The sequence below is a fragment of the Xenopus laevis genome, chromosome 9_10S, assembly GCF_017654675.1.
Source record: "Xenopus laevis strain J_2021 chromosome 9_10S, Xenopus_laevis_v10.1, whole genome shotgun sequence".
In the NCBI taxonomy this organism is placed as follows: Eukaryota; Metazoa; Chordata; class Amphibia; order Anura; family Pipidae; genus Xenopus; species Xenopus laevis.
The window spans coordinates 76,722,826-76,750,162 of record NC_054388.1 but is presented as its reverse complement, the minus strand read 5'-3'; the positions used below and the strand labels follow the sequence as shown (position 1 = coordinate 76,750,162).

Here is a 27,337-nt window from a genome sequence, read left to right as displayed (position 1 = left end):
TGTACACAATAAAAGGAAAGAAATGCTGTGTTTCTTTTGACAGAGGACTCAGAGCAGCATTACTTTGAGGGTTTACTGGTGTATTTATATAGACCTTTCTGATAAAGCTTACTTAATTTTATCCTTTCCTTTGCCTTTAATATTTCTGATATTTTTGGATTATTATCTCTGAAACGAAATTCAAGGATAATGTATTTACTGTAAGAATTTCTGAAGCAAATACAATTTCATGCATCTGTGTTTGATTAATGGTCGGCACTTTGAACCACAAAACTGTAGTTCTTATTGGTTACCAGATGCTTAAAGGGGAACGCCGCCTTCCAAACCAAAATTTGATACAGAGGCCCACATAACACAGGGACCCTTAATATACCCATCACAATTACCTGTTTCTTCAAAAAGTATGAATAAATGCCATTTTCTATTCTGACCTCCAGCTGTTTAACAGTTCTTCTCTTTCTGCATCATTTGAAATCCTGGCAGGGAAGGAGAGACTAAACACTGATGTTACAAATTGTAACAACTTCTCCACAGCTTACAGACAACATGCAGGAACTACATAACCCAAAATGCATTGCACTATGATGTTCCGTTCCTTATTGAAATCATGTGTGCAGGGACTTGTGGGGTTTGGAGGATGCAGGCTAAGGACATATGGCTGTCGATACAAAGTAACAGTAGTCAGCCAGCTCAGCAAAGTAGTCAGAAAGATCAGGAGATCAAGGGGCTAGGCTTAGGGAACTGTTCCAAACCATTAAAAATCATAAAAAGTCTACATATTTTTTAATTGATGTATATTGCAAAGTTGCTTGAAATTAGGTTTAATTTTCAAAAAGCTTACGTTATGTTTTTGTGGAGTACCCCTTTAAGCTATTATACATGCTTTATAGACAGAATTATGGCATTGATATGGACAATATATTTTGCTGCAACAATGAAACTAAGCCATAAGTCTGAAGTTTTGTAGCACATAAAATTCAACCCATATATTTATGTAATTCTGTTTTGTCTACACTACACTATAGAATTTTTTTTATTTCTAAAGGTTCAAGCAAAGAAACAAGTCTTCTGGGTTTATGCTTTTCAGCCCTGTACCAAGGTTTTGCCTACCAATATCAGAATAATGAATACCTAGATCATATAGAACTGTATATACTCAAGAAGCCTTTGCATCCTTGCAATTTTTTCTCATGGTTTCATCACAACGGAGCCACTAAAGGGAATACTTCGAGCAACTTCGCCAGGCGTAATTTGAGCAAAGTCCCCTGGCAAGGCCTGATGAAGGACAGGCCTGGGTGCAGTCGGGCGCCCCATGCCCAAGTTGCCTTGACAGTCAATCCGCCACACACTTCCGCCCGGTTTATTTGCATCCGATTCCCCCACACGCCTAATTCTGTAATTTTGGTAAAAAAGGTAAGAGCACCTGGGCTGCTCCGACATACTTCGAGCCACTTTGCCAGGCTTAAATTCGAGCAGAGTCCCCTGGCAAGGCCTGATGAAGGACAGGCCTGGGTGCAGTCGCAACCCCTGCTCTCCTACTAGTTACACCAGTGCATTGGTCTTTTTATTGTCCTTCTTTGCAGCCTGGAAATGACAATCAGATCTGGTTCATAGGAATAGTGAACCCAGGCCTGGCTTTACCAGTCGGGTGCCCAAAGCCCAAGTTGCCTTGACAGTCAATCCGCCACACACTTCCGCCCGGTTCATTTGCATCCGATTCCCCCACACGCCTAATTCTTTAATTATGGTAAAAGGGTAAGCTGAGCTGCCCCTAAATTTGCGCTGCAGCTTCCCTAGGCCTGGGCCATTGTTTCCACAAATCCATGCCTGAGAAAACCCAACAAACGGAAGATTTAGATGTTATGGGCTATGGCAATGTCTCTACTGGTACTCGTGCTTTTCAGTCTGAAAATTAGTATTGGTTTGTGACAGTATCAGTTTGTGGTTGCATCAGCTGATATAAACTGGTGGAGAATAGGCAACTATGTTACTATGTATGTTATCTATTTGTATTTTGATTGAAGTGCAAGCTGTTGTGTTAATAATCACTAATAAAGAGGTGCTTCCTTCTTTATAATCTTTTGCAGGAAGTTTATATTTTTGGATTACTCTGTACTTCTGTTAATACAAAACTTCAATAGGTCAATGTAACATAATTTGGAAGATTTTGCTCCAATGGTAATTACAGTTGGAACAAGAAACAAAATATAACTGAAAGGGCACTTGGCAATCAAAAGCTGATCACAGGGTTATAATAAAGAAAGGCCTGCACATTTTGAAAGCGTACATTTTCTCTTTGTAAACTATTTTGATGCCCTTTGAAAACTGGCTTTGTTATACAAGATCTACTCACAGGATCCTGCTTGGTGCCCTGGCAGACTGTATTATTTATCTATTTGGTTGAGTCGCAGGTAGGGATGTAGCGGAAAAAAAGTTCGCGAACATATTCGCGAACTTGCGCAAAAACGCGAGCGGTTCGCGAACGGTTCGCGAACCCCATAGACTTCAATGGGAAGGCGAACTTTAACATCTAGAAAAGACATTTCTGGCCAGAAAAATGATTTTAAAGTTGTTTAAAGGGTGCAACGACCTGGACAGTGGCATGCCAGAGGGGGATCAAGGGCAAAAATGTATCTGAAAAATCTGCCTGTGTGTGCTTGGAAGAGATAGTGTAGGGGGAGAGCTGTTAGTGATTTCAGGGACAGATGATAGTAAGTTTGCTGGCTAGTAATCTGCTTGATACTGCTCTGTATTGGAGGGACAGAAGTCTGCAGGGATTTGAGGGACATTTTAGCTTAGGTAGCTTTGCTGGCTAGTAATCTACTGTTCTCTTTAAACAACTGCCATACGTTGACCTTGTAGGCATTGTTTGCCCAGTTTTTTTGGACGCAGCCACTGAAGCACAGTTGCCATAAAAAATATGCCATATAAATGCTGAAAATAGTCATTTTTCGCCATACGTTGACCTTGTAGACATTGTTTGCCCAGTTTTTTTGGTTGCAGCCACTGAAGCACAGTTGCCAGAAAAAATATGCCATATAAATGCTGAAAATAGTCATTTTTGCCATACGTTGACCTTGTAGGCATTGTTTGCCCAGTTTTTTTGGTCGCAGCCACTGAAGCACAGTTGCCAGAAAAAATATGCCATATAAATGCTGAAAATAGTCATTTTTTGCCATATACGTTGAGTCAACGTATGGCAAAAAATGACTATTTTCAGCATTTATATGGCATATTTTTTCTGGCCTCTGTGCTTCAGTGGCTGCGGCCAAAAAAACTGGGCAAATAATGCCTACAAGGTCAACGTATACACTACTACAGCGGTGGATACGGATTACGTAAAATATATGAATGCTGCTTGAAAAAAAGTAACTCAAGTGGTTTTTCTAGAGACGATAATATTATCAATATTTAGACAAAATGTGAACAAGCTCACACAGCTAGATGGCGGGTTGAAGAAAACACTGTGCAAATAATGCCTACAAGGTCAACGTATACACTACTACAGCGGTGGATACGGATTACGTAAAATATATGAATGCTGCTTGAAAAAGTCACTCCGGTGTTTTTTCTGGAGACGGTAATATTATGGATATTTAGACAGAATGTGAACAAGGTCACACAGCTAGATGGCGGGTTGAAGAAAACAGTGTGCAAATAATGCCTACAGGGCAAATAATGCCTAAAAGGTCAACTTATACACTACTACAGCGGTAGTAAAATAAAAAAAGTAAAATAAAAAAAAATGAATATTAAAAAAAAAAAATTAAAGTTGGTGCTGCTGAACTACTAGGAGCAGCAGATTAGCACACCAGTCCCACTCCCCAACACTGCTAGACTAATAGCACTGGGCTCTTATAGTAGTAGTAGTAGTAGTAGTAAAACAACAAAAAAATAAATAAAAGCAGTCCTTACAAGGACTACTGTTATTGCAGCAGTCAGCAGATGAGATCAGAAGCAGGACAGCTGCCCACTGCAGCTACATACAGAGCACTGCAGTAGAAGGTAGATTACTAGCCAGCAAAGCTACCTAAGCTTAAATGTCCCTCAAACCCCTGCAGACTTCTGTCCCTCCAATAACAGAGCAGTATCAAAACGATTACTAGCCAGCAAACTTTCAACTGTCCCTGAAATCACTAACAGGCAGCAGCTCTCTCCCTACACTATCTCTTCAGCACACACAGGCAGAGTGAAAAAACGCTGCAGGGCTTCGGTTTTTATAGGAAGGGGAGTGGTCCAGGGGAGAGCTTCCTGATTGGCTGCCATGTACCTGCTGGTCTGGGGTGAGAGGGCAAAAAAAAGCGCCAACAATGGCGAACCCAAAATGGCGAACGTCGCGCGACGTTCGCGAACTTCCGGCGAGCGCGAACACCCGATGTTCGCGCGAACAAGTTCGCCGGCGAACAGTTTGCGACATCTCTAGTCGCAGGTTACTTTAACTTTGCATCACTTTGTGCCAGGGTTGCACTAATGAATTAGCCTCCATTTATAGGAAAGAATAATTAGGATTTTATTTTACTTGACTATTGCTGAATGTATTGACAAAATGATCCCAAGAAAGAGTTTCAAGCAAGAATAGCCAGCTTAAAAGATGCCCTATACAGAAAAAATTAGGCTTGACAATCAATCAATTTGCTTCATGGTTGCTGAGGCCAGGGAACCTAGCAACTGGGTAAATTCCAGAAAAAAAAGCATTTAATAAACTGTATGCAATAAAGGCAGAAGTCCAGTGTCAAAACTGCTTACATTAAAGGGCAGTATCCATTGAAAGATCCTCACTTTTCAACCTCACCAATTTTGCCCATATTGAAAAGAAAAGTGATTCTATAAACGGGACATGTGCAACTGAAGTAAGGTCTGGATATAAACAAAATTTCAGTGTAGGATTTGCTATTCAGTATGAGGGGGGGAGCACTGGGTCTCAAAAGGCCCGGATTTGTGGAAAGGCCACCAAGCCCCGGGCCTAGGGCGGCAGGATTTTAGGGGGTGGCATGAAGCCCAACCACACCCGCATTGATCATGAGATACAATAGTTTTTTCAATTTCCCATGTGCCAATCCACAGTTCTCCCGACCTGATAATGAAAATTTGTGCATGTGCACAAAATGAAGGGGAGGGGGACAGGGGTGACGAACGGCAGTGGGCCTAGGGGTGCCTGCTATGTAAATCCATCCCTGGGTCTGAATACTATTACCAGTGAATAAAAGTGATCTAACTAGAAAGTGGGAGGTTGGTATGATTCCTTTCACTGCCTGTCATCTGATGACTTCCTACTTGCAGAATCAGCTGACTTCTACTCACAGGATTTTCTGTCCATAGTGGTCAACTGCAATACATATGATCTACACCAGGTCGGGTTTGTTGCTCAGGCCTTGCATGCCTTCTTCTCCTGGCAGCTGCATCTGACCGAACCCAGCAGCTCAAATAAATATTGAAAGTAAAGAAAATGAAATAATAATTGAAAAAAGCAAGATAGGCACCTGATCACACTGAACCCCTAGACTATAGCATGGGGGAGTCTGCATATGTCCCTTATTTTCCATATAAATGTCATACAGTACCCAATAGGGGAACAAGACAGCTCTCTATTCACTATTGGTGAAAAAATGATCAAAATGATCACATATTTTATATAAAGGGGAATTCCGGCTTCCAAACCAAAGTTTTTTAAACAGACCCAAACAACACAGAAACCCCTAATATACCCATCAAAGTTACCTGTTTCTTCAAAAAGTATGAATAAATGCCATTTTCTATGCTGAAATCCAGCTGTTTAACAGTTCTTCTCTTTCTGCATCATTTGAAATCCTGTCAGGGAAGGAGGGACTAAACACTGATGTTACAAATTGTAATAACTTGTCCACAGCTTACAGACAGCATGCAGGAACTCCATAACCAAAAATATTCCTTTCCTTATTGAAATCACATGTGCAGGGAATTGAGGGGTTTGGAGGATGCAGTCAAAGGACAGCTGACTGCTGATACAAAGTAACAGTAGTCAGCCAGCTCAGCAAAGTTGTCAGACAGATAAGCAGAAGAGCAGGGGGCTAGGCTTAGGAAACTGTCCCACACCATTAAAAATCATGAAAAGTGATGGAACACACTGAGAGCTCCAAGCATCTCTAGCACCAAACAAATGGTATATCACATATCTCTTTAAACTTCTTAACTGCCATGAGCTGCTAATGGAACATAATAACAGCTGTACAACTGGAGTTTCCCTAAAAATGAAAACCCCAGAGTTTCCTGACCTGCATAAAAGCCCTTGGCACATGGAGACTCATTATTTGCAGTGGCACAGGTGCCTGTGTCATCATTTCAGTTCTATTGGACATTTACTCAGAGGTATCCAGTCAAATGGCATTTAAAAAAACGGACTGATACGTAAAAAACCCTGTTTGCGCTGTTAGGTATGTTCTCATAAATCTGATCTGTGCCATGCACAGCAAAGGCAACTTCCTTATCTTACCAAAGCCAATAGCACAGCTGTTTAGAGAAAATCTTAATTTCTTCCCAGCGTGCCCGTGCCTGTACCTCATACCTCCTGGGGTGTTTTATAATCACTCAGAAATCTTTTCATCGCCTTTCCTGCTTTGTTTTTGACCAAACATAAAAGAAAATGTTAAGTCCCAGCGTTGCTCTGCTCCTCAAACTTATCACAACAACATTCCTAGAAAAGATAAGGCCGGACATGTGTCTGCCACATTATAAAGGGAAATCAAGCTTAATAAATACCCGCTGCTCAATTACAAACCACTGTATCTGGGACAAGATCTTATCTCTAGCCGACTGGGGTTGTTCTTTGTCTTTTCTGTGCAGGGATATTTGCCCTAGATAATCTGAAGTACAAAGCAGACTCTTCAGGGTATAAAGACTTCCTAATCCCTAGTGGGTCTTTTGTTTCTTCTTTTAGATGTAACTTTTTTTAAAAAAATCTTCACAGCTGAAAACATTTAAAGCTCTAAATTATACACACTGGCTTTCAGCAAGTGCTAGAGACAAGGGAGTTGTGGAGGGAGCTTTCATTTTGCAGCAGTGTCAACGATGCATAGCTTGGTTTGTAATGTATTTATTGTAAATATTCTAATAATATAAATTTTCCCCTGACGCCAGACCCCAGACCCCCCGTATACATCCTAGGTACTAAATTGGGACAGAGTGTTAAGGTGCCCATAGAAGCAAAGATTTCGCTTGCCGAGTTAGTGGAATTCGAACGATCGTACATCTTACGATTTTTCGGCCATCTGTCAGGAAATTGATCGGGCAGGTTAAAAAATCTTTGTCGGTCTCAGTGTAATCTATCTATGTTTGCAGGGCCAAGCAGGCAGCTCCCCTTTGTTTTCCTGGCAAATTGGTCTTTTTAGTTGATGGTCAATTTGTAAGATCGTTCTGAGAAAATCGTGGTCTCACGATGATGATCGGATCTTTTAAAAATCTCAACATCTATGGCCAGCTTTAAACACACACTCAATTTCTTACATTCTCAATTTCTTACATTCATAGTCAACCTTTTTTCTGAATCATGAATTTCAGATACTCAAAGTAAAGGTAATTGTATAATATCTGGTTATAAGCCCCAGTATGTACTGAATGATAAGTTGTAGCTAACTGAGGCCTGTTTTTAATCAGTAGATCAAAGGAGCACTTTGTGCATTTCAAATTGTGAAGGGGAACCCGCTACACTCTTATAAAAGGGTGCTATTTACCCTTAGGCTGGCCCTGCCCATATTTACAGGGTTTAGGGCATGTGTCTTTAACTTCCCTAGACTGAGAGAAGAAATTTAGAACCCCTGTATGTTTAGATGAAGGGCCTAGAGCTAGACACCCACTACACTACACTTGGGGCAAAATACAAACTTGAATACAGGGGTATTATATTTTTGCCCTTCTAAGGGCATGTAACAAATGAGTGTTTTGTTCACTTGTCATGCTGAAAATCTGGCAGCAAAATGTAAGACCAACCGTTTTAAGGAGTAGAGACGGAACAAAGCCATAAACGATTTCTGCAAACACAGAACAGAATTTGAACCCTAATTTGCATACTTAAATTGAATAAAATAATACGTTTGCATCATCTGTGAACAAAAGTTGTCATATTCAGTTGTCAAAAGCTGTAAAGTCTTCAGGACAATGAGAGACAAAGTGATTTCTTGCATTTGGTGATCACCTCTCCAGGGGGCAACACAATACATCCAAAAATACCCTGTTAAAGGAGGAGAATTATGATGGCTTATCTGAAACCTGTGTGTTCCATTTAGTTTTGCAGTACGTGACACTTTACCCGTGTCAATCTTAATAGCAGAAAACTACAAAAGAAAGCATTTTCCGGCAATCAAGCTAGATCGCTGCATGTGTAGTATGTTGCAAGAGCTATCCCCAATCTTCTGCATTACAAGGTATTTTCAGACACTTTGGAGAGATTGCCTTTGGGTGACACATTACTGCTAAACTTATCCTATACTTGATTACCTTCTTCAGATATAAACTTTGTGTCTGGGTTAGAATCTATGTTCTTGTTAAGTTTGTAAATATAATAATTTCTTTCAGTAAACCTCTTCTAAGAGGACAGTAATCTAAGTGCAGGGCTCATCTGCTACTACTTGCTTTAGGGTAGGGACACACTGGGCGATTTGGGGAGATTTAGTCGCCTGGCGACTAATCGCCGCGACTTTTCTCCCCGAATGCCTCCCCTCGCTCTGCGCCTGGCTAAAATGAAAAATCGCCTGCGCTAATCACACGCGGCGATTCATTTTCCGAAATCGCCCGAAGTTGCCTGGAACAATATGGCTACAGGGACACTTCATGCACTATTAGTTTCACGTGGACATATCCTGATACAATGCAGGAAGACAGATAAGAAAATAATCACATTTCATAAAATATAATTATGCAGTTACACTCCTCTATTATAGACAAAGTCTTTGATGTTAAGTAGGATAAAGCAGTCCTCCTCTCCCTTGTATGACAAATGATGCTTACTCACAAAGAAAGTCCAGTCTGCTTTAGGCTGGTGGCATTTGGGGGAGATTAGTAGCTCAGTGACATATCTCCTGAGGATGACACCTTTTAAAATGATACATTTAGTAAAGAAACACTAATGTTATCTGCTGATTTCATTCTGCTGGGGATCAGCAAAACTCACTCTTCTGGGATGGTCACAGAAGACTTCAGGTTTTATCTAAGTTGCTCATTTGCATCCAACCAGTAACCCATAGCAACTAATCAGCAATTATCATTGATTTGTCTTGAACAGTAGTCAAATATCTAAATGGTTGCTAAGGGTTACTGCACCTGTGCTGGTAAATTAATCTTACTGTCTCTCTCTCTTTCTCCATTAATGTAACTGTGGCTTCTGCAGGTCTTACCATACAGTATGTTCTGTATATAAGAAACCTGAAATATTAAACCCCTGTATTGCACTTGATAGTGACTGTTGGCCTGGTGATCAGCATTTTGTACATAAGCCTTATGTCCTCTATGTATTTCATATCCAGTAGCAGCAAGAGTCAGCTGAAAAGCCATCAATACAGTGAAACTCAGCTGGATCCTGAACTGGCCCTTTCTATTTACACTGTTTTGAGAGATATATGCCAATAGCTAGTACAAGCTATTATAGCACAGCTACACCTAGAGAAAATATGCAGAGAATGAATGTTCCTCGCAAAAAAATAGTGGTAAAAGTGGTAAATTGTGATAATTTTGCCTCCAGAGATAGTATTGGACTGTCAGGGGCCCATTTACTTAGTTTGAGTGAAGGAATAGAGGAAAAAAAGTTTGATTTGAATGGTCAAATATGGCTACTTCGACCATCGAATGGGCTACTTCGACCTTCGACTACGACCAGGGCCGCCATCAGGGGGTCACAGGGGGTACAGTCCTCCCGGGCCTGCAGGATTTTTAACTTTGAGGGGGGCCCGGCTGCGCCGCACTGAATTCATTTAGCCGGCGAAATTTACACTTGTTGCGTCCCGTGCGTACGCGTGACGTCAGTACGCACGGGCGCAACTCTATTTAAACCGCCGCAGCCTGCCGCCTGCACACAGAAGATAGAAGACGCGTCTGGAGAAGGATCATCTTCCTGGAGATCGAATGGCTTCCTGGATACGCCGAAGACGCTGAAGACACCGCTGGAGGAATAAGAAGACCGCACAGGAGAAGAAGTCGCCACTGGAGTTGCAGGTAAGTGCCACTGACCACCAATGTCAGCCCCTGATCCCGCCACTGACCACCAATGAGCCACTGACCACCAATGAGAGCCCCTAAACCGCCGTGCGGGCCCCTTAAGCCCCCAGGCCACTTGAAGCCCTAATGCCGGGCCCCTTGAAGCCCTAATGCGGGGCCCCTTGAAGCCCTAATGTGGGGCCCCTTGAAGCCCTAATGCGGGGCCCCTTGAAGCCCCATGCAGGGCCCCTTGAAGCCCTAATGCGGGCCCCTTGAAGCCCTAATGCGGGGCCCCTGAAGCCCCATGCGGGGCCCCTGAAGCCCTAATGCAGGGCCCCTGATCCCCCCCAAGGAAGGGCCCCTTGAAGCCTCATGCTGGCCCCTAAAGCCCCAAGGAAGGGCCCCTGATCCCCCCCCTTTCAGGGCCCCTGATCCCCCCCCTTTCAGGGCCCCTGATCCCCCCCTTTCAGGGCCCCTGATCCCCCCAAGGAAGGGCCCCTGATCCCCCCCTTTCAGGGCCCCTGATCCCCCCAAGGAAGGGCCCCTGATTCCCCCCCAAGGAAGGGCCCCTTGAAGCCTCATGCTGGCCCCTAAAGCTCCAAGGGCCCCTGATCCCCCATGCAGGGCCCCTGATCCCCCCATGCAGGGCCCCTGATCCCCCCAATGCAGGGCCCCTGATCCCCCCAAGGAAGGGCCCCTGATAAGTTGTATATCTTTTATTTATACTAATCAAAGTTCTTAATGGGGCACATTTCAATTGTCCTTATTAGGACCGGTTATTTTTTGACCAAGGGGTTAAACCAAATGGCTCTTATTTGTACAATTTATATGTAGAATTGTAAGTACAATTTATCTTAGAGCAGGTACCTGCTTAAAGAGTCTACCTTGATGTGGTGGCAGGCTTAATAACCCTTTTGCCAAAATGATTTTTACTGTTTCTGTGCTTGTCCGTGTGACCTTTGTACTGGTGGGAGGGTGTGGTTAGGGAAGGGGTGTGGCCAGGGGAGGGGCGGCAAGGGGGGCCCAGAAAATTTTGTTGTGTGGGGGCCCCATGATTTCTGATGGCGGCCCTGACTACGACCTTCGACTTTGAATCGAACGTTTCGAACTAAAAATCGTTCGACTATTCGACCATTCGATAGTCAAAGTACTGTCTCTTTAAAAAATTCTTCGACCAACTAGTTCGCCACCTAAAACCTACCGAGGCCAATGTTAGCCTACCCCCTAGGCTAGGTTAATTATCGAGGGTTAATTAACCCTCGATATTTGACCCTAGGTAAATGTGCCCCTCAATGTTACAATTAAGAAAATTAGATTTTTATGGACTACAGGTTTTACCAGTGCCTTTCTATGAGTCAGAACTTTGAACTGACTTGTTAGAAAAATTACATACAGGGGCAGATTTATCAAGGGTGGAATTTAAAAATCGAATTTTTAAATTCATGTTTCAAGCTAATTTTAGTGTACTTTAACTAGGGAATAGTCCAAATTCGATTCGAATTTGAAAATTCGAATATCGAAATATATCATGTACTGTCTCGAATACATCCTATTTACTCGAAGTTAAAAAATTAATTTTTTTTTTATAAGTTTCGGTTGGTCTTTTTCTATTTGAATTTTGAGTTGATGGGAGTTTAAAAAAACTCCCATCACCTCGAAATTCGACCCTTGATAAATCTTCCAGTGTTGAAGTCACTGAGCACTTCAGCATGACCCATTCTATGGCCATTGTTTGTTACTGAATTTTACTGAGCTGAAAAGGCTTTGTTCATAATTATAGCTGCTTTTCAGTAATGGGTATGGCTTTCAACAATATATACTGTATTATTTCAATACGCTTATGGCCTATTTTTGAATTTGAATATGTTACAGATTTTTAGAACAGTATGTTAGCTGTATTTTCCTTGGAATGCAAAGTGTATTATTTGTATAAACAATACACACACACACACATACATATATACAATATAAATATGAAGAGTATAGCTTATTGTGTCCATATAATGTCACTACTTTTGCGATAGATTTACAGTGTTTGAACTGTCATATTGCTTAATTAGATAAAAAAGGAAAAATCCAAGGTTTCTGTAGTTCACTCCCTTTGCCGGTTCAGATAGTCCGTTCTCCTTCTTATAAGCAGCAGTAAAATTTGTGTAGAATAAACCAGCGCTGTAAGCTCGGGATAGACAGAGAGATGATAATATATAGTATAGTATTTCTTACTTAATTGTTACACCTGCAGTGATATTGGGGTAGAGTGTCTTAGGCAAAGTGTCTATTTCCCTTCACCTGTGGGATTTAGTTGCCCTTTAACCAAAATAATTTTAAATAACACTGTCTGTGTTTCCAGATTTTGTACTTACAGACGTTTAAAGGTATTGCTTGCGTAGTAAATAGTTGTTGCCCCTTGTTTTTAAGCGCTGTTGGCATCCATCGGTTTCTAAAAAGATGTGCTCAACATTGTGTAAAAAACCTTTAATAAATAAATTTAAAAGAGAAAATTGCACTCACATAAATATGCTTGGAATTAGCTTATAAAAGTCAGTCCATGGGTATTTCCAGCCTTCCAAGCCTTGAGAAAGTCCTGCGAGGTGAAACGCGTCGGCTGTGACATCATCCAAGGGAGCCCAGCATCGCACGCACACAACGCCGGCCACTACCATCGACTTATGAGGAGCAAACATATTGGAGCTGGAAATACCCATGGGCTGACTTTTATATGCTAATTCCAAGCATATTTACATTTTAGAAACCCATGGATGCCAACAGCGCTGAAAAACAAGGGGCAACAACTATTTACTACGCAAGCAATACCTTTAAACGTCTGTAAGTATAAAATCTGGAAACACAGACGGTGCCATTTAAAATTATTTTGGTTAAAGGGCAAGTAAATCCCACAGGTGAAGGGAAATAGACACTTTGCCTAAGACACTCTACCCCAATATCACTGCAGGTGTAACAATTAAATAAGAAATACTATAATATATATTATCATCTCTCTGTCTATCCCGAGCTTACAGCGCTGTCATATTGCTTGACTAGTCATCAGTAAGACATGGAGGTGAATGTAATAAAATTCGGTAACTGAAAAAATATTTGCAATGCGAAAAGTTATGCCTTTGTGCGAACAAATTTTCCTTTGCGCAAATTTCACATTTTATAGTCTGCGCCAGTGCTCAGTGAATGTCATAAAACTTCTTACTGAAAAAGTTGTTATGTTTGCTCTAAGATTACAACACCTTAAAGCACTTCTCAAAAGTAGGCAATGTGCAATTGAAATTCGCAATGTAATAACAGTATATTAGGACAAGAAAAGTTAAACTAAAGAAGTAGCTAGAAATGCTGTACATTATGTTTTGGGCTTCTGTACCAGCCCCTTGCAACCACAGTCCTTTAGCAGTAAAGATCGGTGTCTCCAAATATACCCCAGTAGCTCCCCATTTTCTTTTCTGCTGATTCACTGCACATGCTCTGAGTTGCTGTCACTTACTGAGCTTAGGGACCCACTCACAATATACAGTACACATAGTATATAAATATCACAGTATAAGGCTGATAGGTAATTAATAAAGATAATTACTACATGGCAGCACAGTGCAACTAGCACCAGAATTTAATAATCAGCCCTGTAGCATCAGCTTATATTACAGGCCAACCTCATTTTCTACTTGATAATTTGTGCAGATCCCTAAGCTGAGCTTCTCAACAGCTGCTCAGAGCCCACTGAGCATGTCACAGACACTTTCCAAGATGGTGACCCCCTGTGACAAGTTTGAAGTCCTGGATCATTGCTGCTATTGGGAAGCTGAAACTTCAGGCTGGTGCATTAAGTTCAGTATATAAAACATGGCATGTTTAGCCCTATTCATTTTTAGGGGTTAGTTCTCCTTTAAGGAAGACTATTACATTGCGGAATTAGAGTTTTTTATTTTAATTTGTGCTAATCGTTTTGCTCTTTGCGACTTTTATTACATTCCCCTGAAAAGTCTTTTAATGACTCCATATAAAGCATGAAAAACAAGTATGATGTTATAATGGCACCTAGGTAGGCAACATACTTACAAAAAACTAGAGGGCACATTTCCAGTCATGTCAGATTATGGTAAATTCTCGTATCAATATTCTGCTTGACTTTTACGTTGTGGATCCCATAAATAGCAGACCAATTCAGAAACCAATGATGATTTTCACAAAGGGCTCACTTTCATAATCAACACCAAGGTCTTATCACTGTCCCCAGGGCACAACAAAATCTTTTCCAAGACCATCTCCCAAACCACGGGGAAGCTGCTCTGGTTGACAAAGATATATATTGAAATTGCACACCGGCAAGAGCCTCACTGGGCCCTCTCTGATACAACTACTCAAACATTAAAAGTAGGGCCACACGTGTCCACAAATATTTATGTTACAAATACCTTTACATTGTATAAGTGTATACAATTGTATAATGAGAACATTTGTACTGCAACACAATACAAAATCTGGCCCGGAGCGAGAAATTATAAGATTTCCTCCTATTTGGAGAGATGCATGAAGCAAGGAGTTCTCTTGCACTTCAACATCATTAAATGTAGATCTTACTAGTGAGACTGACCTTAGAAACAGTGCTATATAGAAAAAGTGAAAAATATATAAATGATTATTTTTTTTGTACTGTATGTATACTCAATAAAAAAATGTTGAAAAGAAACAGTGCTATAAATTACAACAGCAGACACTAATAGTATGTTTCTCAAATGACATCCTTACCCTTTTGCCAATTATAAAATGTTTCCAGGTTTGTGCTTGGTAGGTGTTAAAGTACTGATAAACGACAAACTTTCCATCAGTCCATCTGTAAAGAACAGAGCCAGGTTGAGTGTTCTTGTTGGCCATCACAGCAAAATGCCCCACATCTGGGATAAGAAAGATCTCCAGTCCCATGGTCTCAGAAATGGTGGCCAAATTCTGATAGTTTTCCACATAGTCTAGCTTCTCCTTCCCTAGAAAAATACAGAGAAGAAAGACATTGATCATGGCATTAGACATATATTTTCAGGAATCACTTCACGTGGCTGTTGTACAACCCTGAGGTATGGGGTGCAGGTTAAAAGTAATAAATCATATCTGTCATGCTATCATAACTCTGGCCTGCAAGAGAACCAGAGGATCTCCTGCCCAGGGCCAAGTGGATTCCTGCCAAAGACAATTTCTATCAGCCCTTTCTTATTTCCACAATAAGTCTTTATGACACCTATTACACATAGCACTCTACGTTATCTGGATCCTAGTGGGAGCAGTCACTGATTCCGGTTTTAAATTAAATGGGGAATGTAAGTCAAATCACAAGTGTTGTTTAAAATAGCATTTTTGCAAATGTTTAAAGGAAGTGGAAGGAAATACTAGTAGGTCTATTTCCGAACCTAAAAAGATCTTATAATAGTTCATTTAAATGATGTTACAATTTAAGAAATGTTATTGTTCATTATACTTAATATTTTTTTTGAAAGGTTATAGTGACTTTTCTCTTTATTTTGTGCTGTATGCCCCTATGCTGTGCCCTTCGCGCATCCCGTTCACCTTGCAGCTAGAGAACGTCAGTATCTCATATTTTAGCACCCCTCTTTTCACATGTGCATTTGCAAGTCATTAAAAACTTGTATTTTAATATAAAAGCAAATAACTTTCACACTTTACTGATAAAAGTGTTTCTTACAAAGACACTTTTTCAAAGATTCTGGGTCATAATTCTCACATTGTTTAATATTAGCACTTCCAAGGACTTCACATTTTTGTTTAAATCAAAATCTGTTCAACCTGTGATTTCTTTATAGATTAAAACCAAGTAGCTTTGTTATGGGCTTTTACAGCCATAACTGGAAGTCAAACATCAGTACATCTCAGCTGTGCACTTTGCAGCTTTGAACCAAAGTGTCGGCTATCTCATCTTAGAATGGTTTGTGCCGCGGGTTATAGAAAATATTAACCTCTCATAGATTGAGTCAAGTTTGAAAAAAAGTAGAAAAGGCGCGTTTAATGATTTCCCCTGCTGTATGTTCTGGCAATGAAGCTGCTACTTCTAAATGATTTCATTATGATTAAATAGAGCATATAAATTGCTCTGAAATGCATTCCACAAACTTCAGAATAGTTTTGAAGAGGAGTAGAAATAAGATCTATTGAGTAAAAGAACAATCATATACTGTTGATTGCTTAAAGGGATACTGTCATGGGAAAAAAAAATTTTTCAAAATGAATCAGTTAATAGTGCTGCTCCAGCAGAATTCTGCACTGAAATCCATTTCTCAAAAGAGCAAACAGATTTTTTTATATTCAATTTTGAAATCTGACATGGGGCTAGACATTTTGTCAATTTCCCAGCTGCCCCAGGTCATGTGACTTATGCCTGCACTTTAGGAGAGAAATACTTTTTGTCAGGCTGCTGTTTTTCCTTCTCAATGTAACTGAAGGAGTCTCAGTGGGACATGGGTTTTTACTATTGAGTGTTGTTCTTAGATCTACCAGGCAGCTGTTATCTTGTGTTAGGGAGCTGTTATCTGGTTACCTTCCCATTGTTCTTTTGTTTGGCTGCTGGGGAAGAAAAGGGAGGGGGTGATATCACTCCAACTTGCAGTACAGCAGTAAAGAGTGATTGAAGTTTATCAGAGCATAAGTCACATGACTTGGGGCAGCTGGGAAATTGACAATATGTCTAGCCCCATGTCAGATTTCAAAATTGAATATAAAAAAATCTGTTTGCTCTTTTACGAAATGGATTCAGTGCAGAATTCTGCTGGAGCAGCACTATTAACTGATTCATTTTGAAAAAATTTTTTTTTCCCATGACAGTATCCCTTTATTTTGTGATGCACACAGAGATATGGACAGCATAGGAGGATTTTCATTAAGGCTTGGGCAAGCTAAGCCTCCCTAAATCCTTCTAACACCTTTAAGGGACACCCCAGAGGGGGTTCCTGTCATACACCATAGTAAAACCCACTATGCCTGACATTAGCCTATAATTTGGCTATAGCCACCTTTAGCCTCCCCAAGCAAAGCAATTACGCTCCATCTATGATTAGAGCCTACATTATTGTGTGGGTATTAGCACAGTGAACCTTTTACTACAACTTTTCTGTGCACACAGGCTCAAGAGACTTGATTTGAGGCCTGTCTATCACGCTGTGTATAGTTATTTACACTGGAAAAAGGTGCAAAATGATGTGTAAAATAAACAGAAAATCTATAAAGCTGTGTATTTTATTTTACAGTGTCCAATTGCCGTATTTGACATGGTTAGTTTATTTATTTCCTTACTTTCAAGCACTGGAATCCACTTGTCACCATTACAAAGGAACAGACCCTTCAGAGATGTGTCCATCCAGAATTTAGACACCTCCCTATCAGTGCAAGGAGGCTGAGGACCCAAAGTCATCTTCATATCAGTTTCTGATGAAGAAAGAAAAATTCAGGCTAGTTAGTTCTAACTAGCAGCAGGGAACAACCATTTTGTCTAGCACTTCAAAGATCATGCTGTTTTATTTTTACTGTGCTGAAAGTGTACGCTCATGTGTAAGTGCTGCATGCAGTGCCATTTGTTACTTGCTGCACATTGATGGTTTAACCCTGTTGCTGCCAAGAGATGATTAAATACGCTATAATGGAATACAATGTAAATCTTTTAAAATGAGCAAGTGCTTCCCTTAAAGGAGAAGGAAAGGTTAAAACGAAATCAGCTTTATCACAAAGGCCTATATAAATGCACCAGTAATATTATATAGTAATACAATGCTGCTCTGAGTGCTCTGGCATAAGAAACAATGCATTTCTTTCCTTCTATTGTGTACACATGGGCTTTTGTATCAGGCTTCCTACTGTCAGCTTAAACCTCCAGGGCATGGGCTTGAGCATCAGTTTGTTCCTCTCTTCCTCTCCCCCTCCCTTTTCCCTCCTCCCTCCTCCCGTCCCTGACTCAGTCAGGAAGTGATGTCACACCAAACTAATATGGCAGCTACTATCCTAAACAAACAGAGTGAGCTTCTAGAGCGGTTTAGTCAGGTATGGTAAAGCATATTATAGAATAAATATAGCATTCTAGCTTGCACTATTGTGGCTTATCTATTAGCAATAAACTGCCTTTCCGTCTCCTTTAATGTGGGTTATAATCCTCACCCTCCACAGCACCAGTGTAACCAAATCGAGGGGACATTATAAAGATATACTCATCAGACCAACTGGTGCAGCATATACATACTGTATGAAAAAATATATGTGCATAAACACATTTATGCAGTTAAATTAGGGTCACTGCTTTGAATAATCATTTGCAGAAAAGTGTAAGCCCCACCTCTATGGAGTACTTGAACTTTAAAGGGATACTGTCAGGGGAAAAGATGTTTTTTTCCCAAAATGCATCAGTTTATAGTGCTGCTCCAGCAGAATTCTGCAATAAAATATATTTTTCAAAAGATGAAACAGATTTTTTTATATTTAATTTTGAAATCTGACATGAGACTGGGCATGTTGTCAGTTTCTTAGGTGCCCTCAGTCATGTGACTTGTGATGTCAAGCCGTCCCCCCCAGCAGCCTATCAACAGAATAATGGGAATCTAACCAAATAACAGATCCCTGCTAGATATAAGAACATCACCTAAGAAAAAACCCAAGCCCCACTCCAACTTCTTCAGTTATATTGAGGAGAAACAATAGCCAAACTGAGAGCAGTTCCATCCTGAAGTGCTTTCTGAAAGGACTTAGGGCAGAGACAGACGAGAAGATTCGGGGAGATTAGTCGCCTGGCGACAAATCGACTTTTCTTCGGGCGACTAATCTCCCCTAACTGCTTCCCCGCTGGCTAGAATCGAAATCACCGGTGAGATGGTGAGCTTCGTTTACCAAAGACGCCCAAAGTCTCCTCGTCAGGCAACTTTGGGCAACTTCGGAAAACAAAGTGCTCCGAGTGTCATCCCAGGCAGTTTGTAGAGAATCGCCTGAAGAAGAGGCATTTTGTCACCGGCCGACTAAATGTCCCCGAGTCTTCTTATCTGTCTCTGCCCTTAGGGACTCTCTGAAAGCACATGACCAGACAAAATGACATGAGATGGCTGCCTACACGCCAATATTACAACTTAAAAAATATACTTGTTGGTTCAGGATTGTTATTGTAAATGGTAGAGTAAATTATTTACAGTGTAAACAGTATAATTTAGAAATAAAAACGACACCATAAAAATCATGATAGAATCCATTTTAAAGTTAATGGCTCTATCTCTTTAAAACATTTTGCTTGTCCTATGTTTTTTTGCACTGTTGGTAAATACTGTATATCCTATTTTCCCTTTTCTTTTCTGTTAAGTGATTCACTTATTTCATTTGCTCTCTATATATCTCTGTCTCTAATGATATTTCCAGACTTTCCATTTATTAAATCCACTTCAAGATAGTATATTAGCTTCTGTGTAATGTTAGAAACCATAGGGGAATTGTTTTTCCATCTAATAGCTTACCAATTACTGCCTTTTGAAGTAGCCTTTAGTTCTACATGTATCACTCTACAATTGAGGGCCACATTTACATAGCAGGCACCCCTAGGCCCACTGCCATACATTACCCCTGTCGGCTCCCCTTCCTTTGTGCACATACAGAATTTTTCATCCTCAGGTTCAGAGTACTGGGGATTGGTGTATAGGAATTTTTGAAATCTATTGTATCCCCTGCAAATCCCTAGTGCTTCCAAACCAATGCGGGTGTGGTTGGGTGGCATACCGCCCCCCTAAATTTCTGGCGCGCTAGGCCTGGGCCTTTGTGGCCTTTCCACAAATCCAATTGACTCTTCAAAGCATTGCAACAAAGAACACTATTTGGTAATCTTGCCATTGACGTGTACTTCGCTACTTTATGTAGATTTCGATAAACGTGCAAATACTGTACTGTATGAACTTTCTCTACGATGGGAATGCCTCCCCTACTGACCATATGGATACTTCAGATGGGCACCACTATCATCAATCTTTATAGGCAGCTCCTTCAGCACCTCAGGAATGGACAGCTCTGCAAGCCTTGGCTTAGAGTTCGGACAAATCCTAGATGTAGCGTCAGAGCCAGGTAGAAGAACAAGCTGCCGTAACAAACCCTGCAAACCAGAATAAAGTTAATTCTTAAAATATTCTGCAAGGGTAATTAAAGAGTCATCATAGCCCCATATGCTGATTGTACCAAACTAAAGTGCCACTTATTCACCTGCTGTGCCTTTCTAAATGCATTTAAAACTTCACTGGTCTAATCAACTAGCATAGGGGGTAAATTGCCCCAGTACAGTTGGCCAAATCAACTAATCAGACCTTTGGATTTATTTTTCTAACTTGTAGCAGACTGTTTCAAACTCTTTGCACTTGGTAACGGCAATGGGAAATTTAGCCTGTGTACAGTAGCCCCGAGACATTTCTTCATTCTGAATTCTGGATAACTATATATTTTTTAGGAGGGACAGAAGTGTGCAGTTTAATTTTATGTAAAGCCAGAATAAATAAAGAAATCCCTTTAAGGAATCCCTTTTGGTAAAGATTTCATCTGGTAATCATTGGTATATGCTACAAACCACCCATTAAATATTAGAAGAATGAGAAGAATGAAACCTATCTACAATTACAAATCGAGGAGGCTTCACAACTAGGTCACTGTTATTAAGGGACATTAAGGATGTAGGTGGTAAGGCAGGTGATAGGGACTGGTCTAGAATGTGGGTCATGAAGCTATGCTTTTCAGATTTTTCATCAGGAGGGTCCAGGGGGGCTCTTGCACTTTTGCCCTTCCAGGTTCATAAATGATCCCTATAGTTTATAAATGGTTTCATTTATGTTGTGTACTGTGTTACTTATCAGGATGGTGCTTTGCTGCTTGAATAAATAATGAGCAACTTGAGCTAAAGGATCGTTCATTCATAAAGACCGGATAAACAAACTGCTCTGACAAACTCACTTTGCAGAGTAATTATCAATAATAATCTTTACTTACTGTGAAAAAGCCTTTCTGACGTCTTCTGCTTCCAACATATATATGAGAGCCACTGGTGTTTAAAGATGCAGGGAATGGTTTATTTAGGACTCTGGTTGCAAATATGAAATAATAATGCCTCAGTGGTTGCAACAAACTAAAGAGTAATTACATATTTATCCCCACAGTTGGCAATAGAAACTACAAAACACTTACACCCTGGAATGCAAGCTGATTTTTTTCTTAAAGTAACTAAATATATGCAACTGTAATAGAGTAGCATCTGGAATGTATTTAGAAAAATAAATTCACTTTAAACTGTATCCCTAGAAATCTGCAGAAAATGCAGACCCATTATCCGTTAAAGGGCAATCAACTAATCATACAGCTGACCAATACATTCTACTTGTTAATTGGTTGCTATGGGTTACTAGAGAAAGAGCAAACCTTGCACATTTTATTACATTACCACATTAGAAGCCAAGGGCAGTACTAAAATAGGATTTACTTTTAAAAGTTTCTATTAGAATTACAGCATTTCTTGTGGGAAGGCACATATTAATATACATTTTTTTGTGATAGTTAATTGCACCACTACCGAACAATCGGAAATGCTGACAGTTACAGTATCTATTACAGCACAATTGCAATAACATTACTCTTTGTCATATAGATTTGTTGCTGTTGTTTGCTTTGAAGAAAGCCTTAGCCAAATCAGTGCATTCAAGGGTATGGTCTTCAACATACAGTATTTGGGGCTATTTCACAACTGTGTTTCTAAACAAGTTCCCTATAGCTTCTGAAATGCATCTAGATTATCTCTTGCTTCATACCTGAGTTTAATCAAGGGTAGCACTTTATTCATATTGTTTAACCATTCATACTTATATGAAGGGGCTGGGCCATCATATGATTAACATTTCTTGGTATAAAATATAAGAGATCAAATTAATATTCTTGGATTGTCAGTGGGAGATAAGCCATCTACAACATCAAAAGGTCACATTTCTGGAGACAATAACCCCCAAGAGTGCAAGAGTTTAATTTACATAATTTTTATCGACTCCAGTACTGATTAAATAGTGGGCAGATTATATGCATTCCCACCTCTCTTTGTCCTACATATGTGAGCCTGTATCTTCCCCATTCAATAGAGTTTGTTCAGAGTTAAGTAAATTGAAGAAAGAATTTAATTTGAATCAACTCATCTCTACAGAATATTAAGAAACTGTCGTTTTCTCTAAGACGTCTTCCGATTGCTCCTCACTAAACAGTGTTGTGAGGTTTCTATTCCATTTACTATATGCTATTTGAAAGCTAGGAATTATTGCCTCAGTTATTTTATTAATGATACTTATGGCAATACTAGGAAGATTAAGCCAATTTGGGCTCTAACAAGGTGTTGTAACACATTGGTAGCACTAGAATGTTTGATTTGTTACTCAAGCTTACCCTATCTATAAATATGTAGTCTCCTAAGTACTTTGTTTTCTTAAAGAACAAAAACCAATTCACCTCTGAAGTATAAATGTTGCGAATATATTTTTTCCACAGGGGTTGAGCAGGTAATAACAATGGAGGATGCTCCTATCTAAATTGTCACTGAAGTCACCTCCTGAAAACCTTAAGTATCCCACAGGATACTGATTATTATCTCGAAAAAGTGTTGCCTTTTATTGAATTGTATCTACAGCCTCTGATTGCTTCAGTCACATGGGGCTCAGCCCCTGTTATTTAAATCATAGATGCTGAATTATGAGAATTAGAAGGGAGTGATCTAAATTAGATCTGGTGCTGTATTAATCTTTTGACACCTTAGGTGTTATGTTAGCTGAGACCATTGCTAGATCCTTCTTGAGCAGAGACAGTGTCGGACTGGCCCACAGGGATACCAGGAAAACTCCCGGTGGGCCCAGGTGTCAGTGGGCCCTCCTGCTTCAAAACATTTGGCCTATTTCATGGCCATTACCTATTTCTATGAGAACAAAGAGACTAAATAGATTGAATAATAGATTATAGCATGTAAGGAAAAGAGAGGAATTAATAGTACAGAGAGTGATCTAAGGTTTTTGGGCGGCCCCTGGTGTCCCTTTCCGACACTGAGCAGAGATTTATGTGCAGCTCAATGGCAGGAAAATATGTTGGGTTTCTTTCTCACCTTACATCCTCTCCACTGTCTGTTGTTTTGGGGATTTTATGTATCTAACTCCAGATCAAATTCTATAATGAAATATTCTTCCTTTTATACTACGTTAGCATGGGAAGATAATCTATTTATAAAAAGAGATTTTTTTTCAATGCATTATCCCGTATATAATCAATAAAAGCACATTTACTGTGTGTACAGAACATTCATGTTCTACATATTAAAAGGTACATGTGTAAGTATACCACATATCACCACACTTCACCGTGTATATAAATGGCATAACATTTTAAGTGTTTTTTTTCATATTAGACTTCCACCAGAAGCAATGTAAAATAATGACATCAAATCTGTTGTTCGCATGGCATAAAATTTCACTTACCTTTGCGATTTATTTTACACAGTTTTTCTAGCAAATTTCGTTTTTACACAGCATAATAAATATGCCCAATAAGTATCAGGCACTTACAGGTCTATAGGAACACTGCAGTCCACAGTGAGAGAGACTGAAATCCCAGACACTGCTAGGATAAGTGTGTGCCACTGGTTGTCGGCCAATGATATTCCTCGAAAGGTGACTTTAGTCTGCCATTCATTAGTGTGTTCAGGGCTCCAGAACAGAAAGTGGACCTTGTTTTCTGAATATCGCATTCCAAGAAGTACATGTCTGCTCCTCTCTGTGACTACAGTAAACAGGTATTCATTTTTCTGCAAAGAACCAAAACACAACATCAAAACTGGAAAATAAAAATTAATGTAATGTAGGCTTTTATTTTACCACTGTTTTTGTGGGGTACCAGTTTGGTTATTTATTGGAACTACAGGTATAAGATCCTTTCTCCAAAAACCTGTTATCCAGAAGGTTCAGGATTACGGTAAAACAATCTCCCATAGACTCAATTTTAATCAAATTATTCAAATTTTTAAAACGATTTTCTCTATACTAGTAAAACAGTATACTGTATTGTACTTGAATCTTAACTACGATATGAGTAACCTTATTCGAGACAAAATAATCCTGTTGGGTTTATTTAATGTTTACATTATTTTTAGGTATGGAGATCCAAAATACAGTAAGACCCCTTATCTGGAAAGCCCCACCCTTAGTAACTTGGGGCTGCTGATGCCTGAGGTGAGTTGGGTATTGCACCTAAAAATGTTCTTTATCATGTAGACTACAGTATTTTAAGTCAATTTGCAATTTGTCTTCTGTTCCATTTATATGGTTTTGTGGTTTGTTAAATGTTTAAGTTTTTTGTTCTCAATCTTGGAATTTTAAATGCTTTGTAGTTGTTAAGGATTTATTACCAACCAGACAGGAAGTTTTTCGGAATTTAATTTTTTTATACAAAAAAAGTGAAATATTAAATGAAACAGACTAAACAGTTGGGGGCAAATTCACCAAGGGTCGAATATCGAGGGTTAATTAACCCTCGATATTCGACTGGCAATTAAAATCCTTCGACTTCGAATATCGAAGTCGAAGGATTTTAGCGCAAAAACTGCGATCGAAGGATTGAAGGAATAATCGTTCGATCGAATGATTAAATTTTAATCCAACGATCGAAGGATTATCCTTCGACCAAAAAAACTTAGGCAAGCCTATGGGGACCTTCCCCATAGGCTAACATTGGGTTCGGTAGGTTTTAGATGGTGAACTAGGGGGTTGAAGTTTTTTCTTAAAGAGACAGTACTTCGAATATCGAATGGTCGAATAGTCGAATGATTTTTAGTTCGAATCCTTCGATTTGAAGTCGTAGTCGAAGGTCGAAGTAGCCCATTCGATGGTCGAAGTAGCCCAAAAAACGCTTCGAAATTCGAATTTTTTTTTACTTCGAATCCTTTACTCGAGCTTGGTGAATTAGCCCCTAAATCTGTTTTTTTGTTCTGCATTCTCAGTTGCAGGTTTGAAATAAGCAGAATATGAACTTTAATTATTGGAAAAACTATACATTATAATAATGAAAACTAAATTCGAAGATGTCTACATTAGGCACATATGAAACAGTTAACTTAAAGGTGATTTTCCCTTTGAGTGGAAGCAAAGTTGATAAATTAGATTATTATTAGAGAATATGGAAGTCTCAAGAAGAGATTGACCTCAACCATGCACATCATTTCGTAATCTTAATTACTATGGCAGTTAGTATGGCTGTTAGTAGAAGATACTCAAAAAAAAGTCATATGTCACCTTTGGTGGAATTCTGGGAATCTTCACAGTGAGAACCAGGGAAAATTCTTCTGGGAAGAGTGGGCAGTTGTGGAAGAGACGTGACGATGGAAAGCTGAGGGCATGGGGTAATGTAGAGAGATGGAATCCACGAGATCCTTGTGATTGAACCATCCTTATATGCCTTAAGCCATTGCTAGAGTTTGTCATTTCAGACAGCATGTCCAATGGGCGAAGGTCTGTAAGGGGATGATAGCAAACAATCATGTTTATTGCTATTTTCATTAACTATATTCCATTGAAAAAAACATATTTTGATTTTTGACAAATGGGCATCTAAAGAGGAAGACACCTAAGTGAAGCCAAACACAACCAGAAAATCCTCAATAAACACCACTATTCAGGTGAATGAATGTACAGGTATGGGATCCATTATACGGAAACCCTAGAAAGCTCTAAATTATGTGAAGGTCATCACCAATGACGCCATCTTAATTAAATAATTAAACATTTTAAAACATTTTTCCCTTTTTACTGTGATAATAAAACAGTACCTTGCACTTGATTCCAACTTAGATATAATTAATCCTTATTGGGGGAAAACAATCATATTGGGTTTATTTAATGTTTAAATCATTTTGTAGCAGACTAAAGGTATTAACTGGAAAACCCCAGGTCCGGTATCCTTGATAGCAGGTCCCATACCTGTATTGGTTACACAATATAAGCCCAATGCAGGTGAATTCTTAAGGATGAGAGAGAGAGAGCAGATAAAACACATAGAACTAATACTCAATGCATAAAATTTATATGATTAAATGTACACAGTTTACATGTAAGAATGGCCCTCACAATATGCTTTGTATATAGATTTTGTTCTGTGCTGCTGATATTGCTCACGCACCCAGTCTAAAACCTAGTGGAATTACATGATGAACAAAGTACTGTGATCCAGGCTAAGCCTCAATGGAACCCGTCCTGATCTAACCACTGAAAGCTATTCTGATTAGACAATAATGAAGAGTTTATTCTGCTGAGCCTTGTTAATGCTTCTTCCTTTCTTGTTAAAGTATTTCAGCTTTTCTGCCTCAGTTTGCTAGATTTCTTAGGGGTCCTTCACAATTCTATTTTAGGAGGTGGTGGATATCATGTAGACATCAAGAGAATCTACCTTTAGAAGCAGGATCCTTTGAAGAGATACAGCAAGGGCAAGCATGGAAAAGGAAACCTCATTTTGCTCACAGAGTTCCTGATGGCTGGTTATAATGTCTGAAAAATATCTCAATTTGCTATCTGTAGAATCCTTACATAGGCAGAGTAAAACGAAGGAGAAATATAATAAGTTTAGCTTTCTCAAAGCTTGCTAACTGTGTCTTCCTCGGACAATACAGAATAGTTTGTCATTTAACAAAAAAAGCTGGATATGCCTGTTTTTTGGTTTCTAATGCTTAATTCTTTATATCTATTGATATATATGCTGTATATATCACTCATATTACATATTATATATGGATATAAAAGTTGCTTTTCATAATCCAATTTATGAAAAGTATTTTCTTATAAAACACAGCATTTACTTAACAAGTCTAAATATATCATAAATATAGTATACAGTATAATATATAATAAATATATATGTTTACACAGTGGGCACAGTTTTAAATGTGTATACAAAACAGCATTGTAGTACAAAAAAAAGTGCTGTTGATTTTTACACTGTACACTGTGTTAAAATCATGGTTATTTATAAAACTGTTTAATTATATTATGCAAATTCCTAACTGAGTGTAAAATTCTGGCATAAAAAGTGGTTTTGGCTTATAAAAAGAAGCAATAGCTATTTAGATTGCATTATAAACCACTTTGGATGCAAAAATGTAGGGTAT

At 39.4% G+C, this 27,337-nt stretch overlaps 1 protein-coding gene across 1 annotated transcript in view; it reads right to left on the bottom strand.

Annotated features, from left to right (window-relative positions):
* The window catches only part of tspear.S (thrombospondin-type laminin G domain and EAR repeats S homeolog), a 53,785-nt gene that overhangs the window by 14,879 nt on the left and 11,569 nt on the right, over positions 1-27,337 (bottom strand). Inside the window, exons 2-7 of the mRNA XM_018238964.2 lie at positions 25,473-25,690; positions 23,751-23,989; positions 21,157-21,247; positions 20,116-20,275; positions 17,461-17,592; positions 14,914-15,146 (exon numbers count right to left, since the gene is read on the bottom strand). Coding sequence (XP_018094453.1) covers positions 14,914-15,146; positions 17,461-17,592; positions 20,116-20,275; positions 21,157-21,247; positions 23,751-23,989; positions 25,473-25,690 — 1,073 coding nt within the window. The remainder of the gene's footprint in view (positions 1-14,913; positions 15,147-17,460; positions 17,593-20,115; positions 20,276-21,156; positions 21,248-23,750; positions 23,990-25,472; positions 25,691-27,337) is intronic.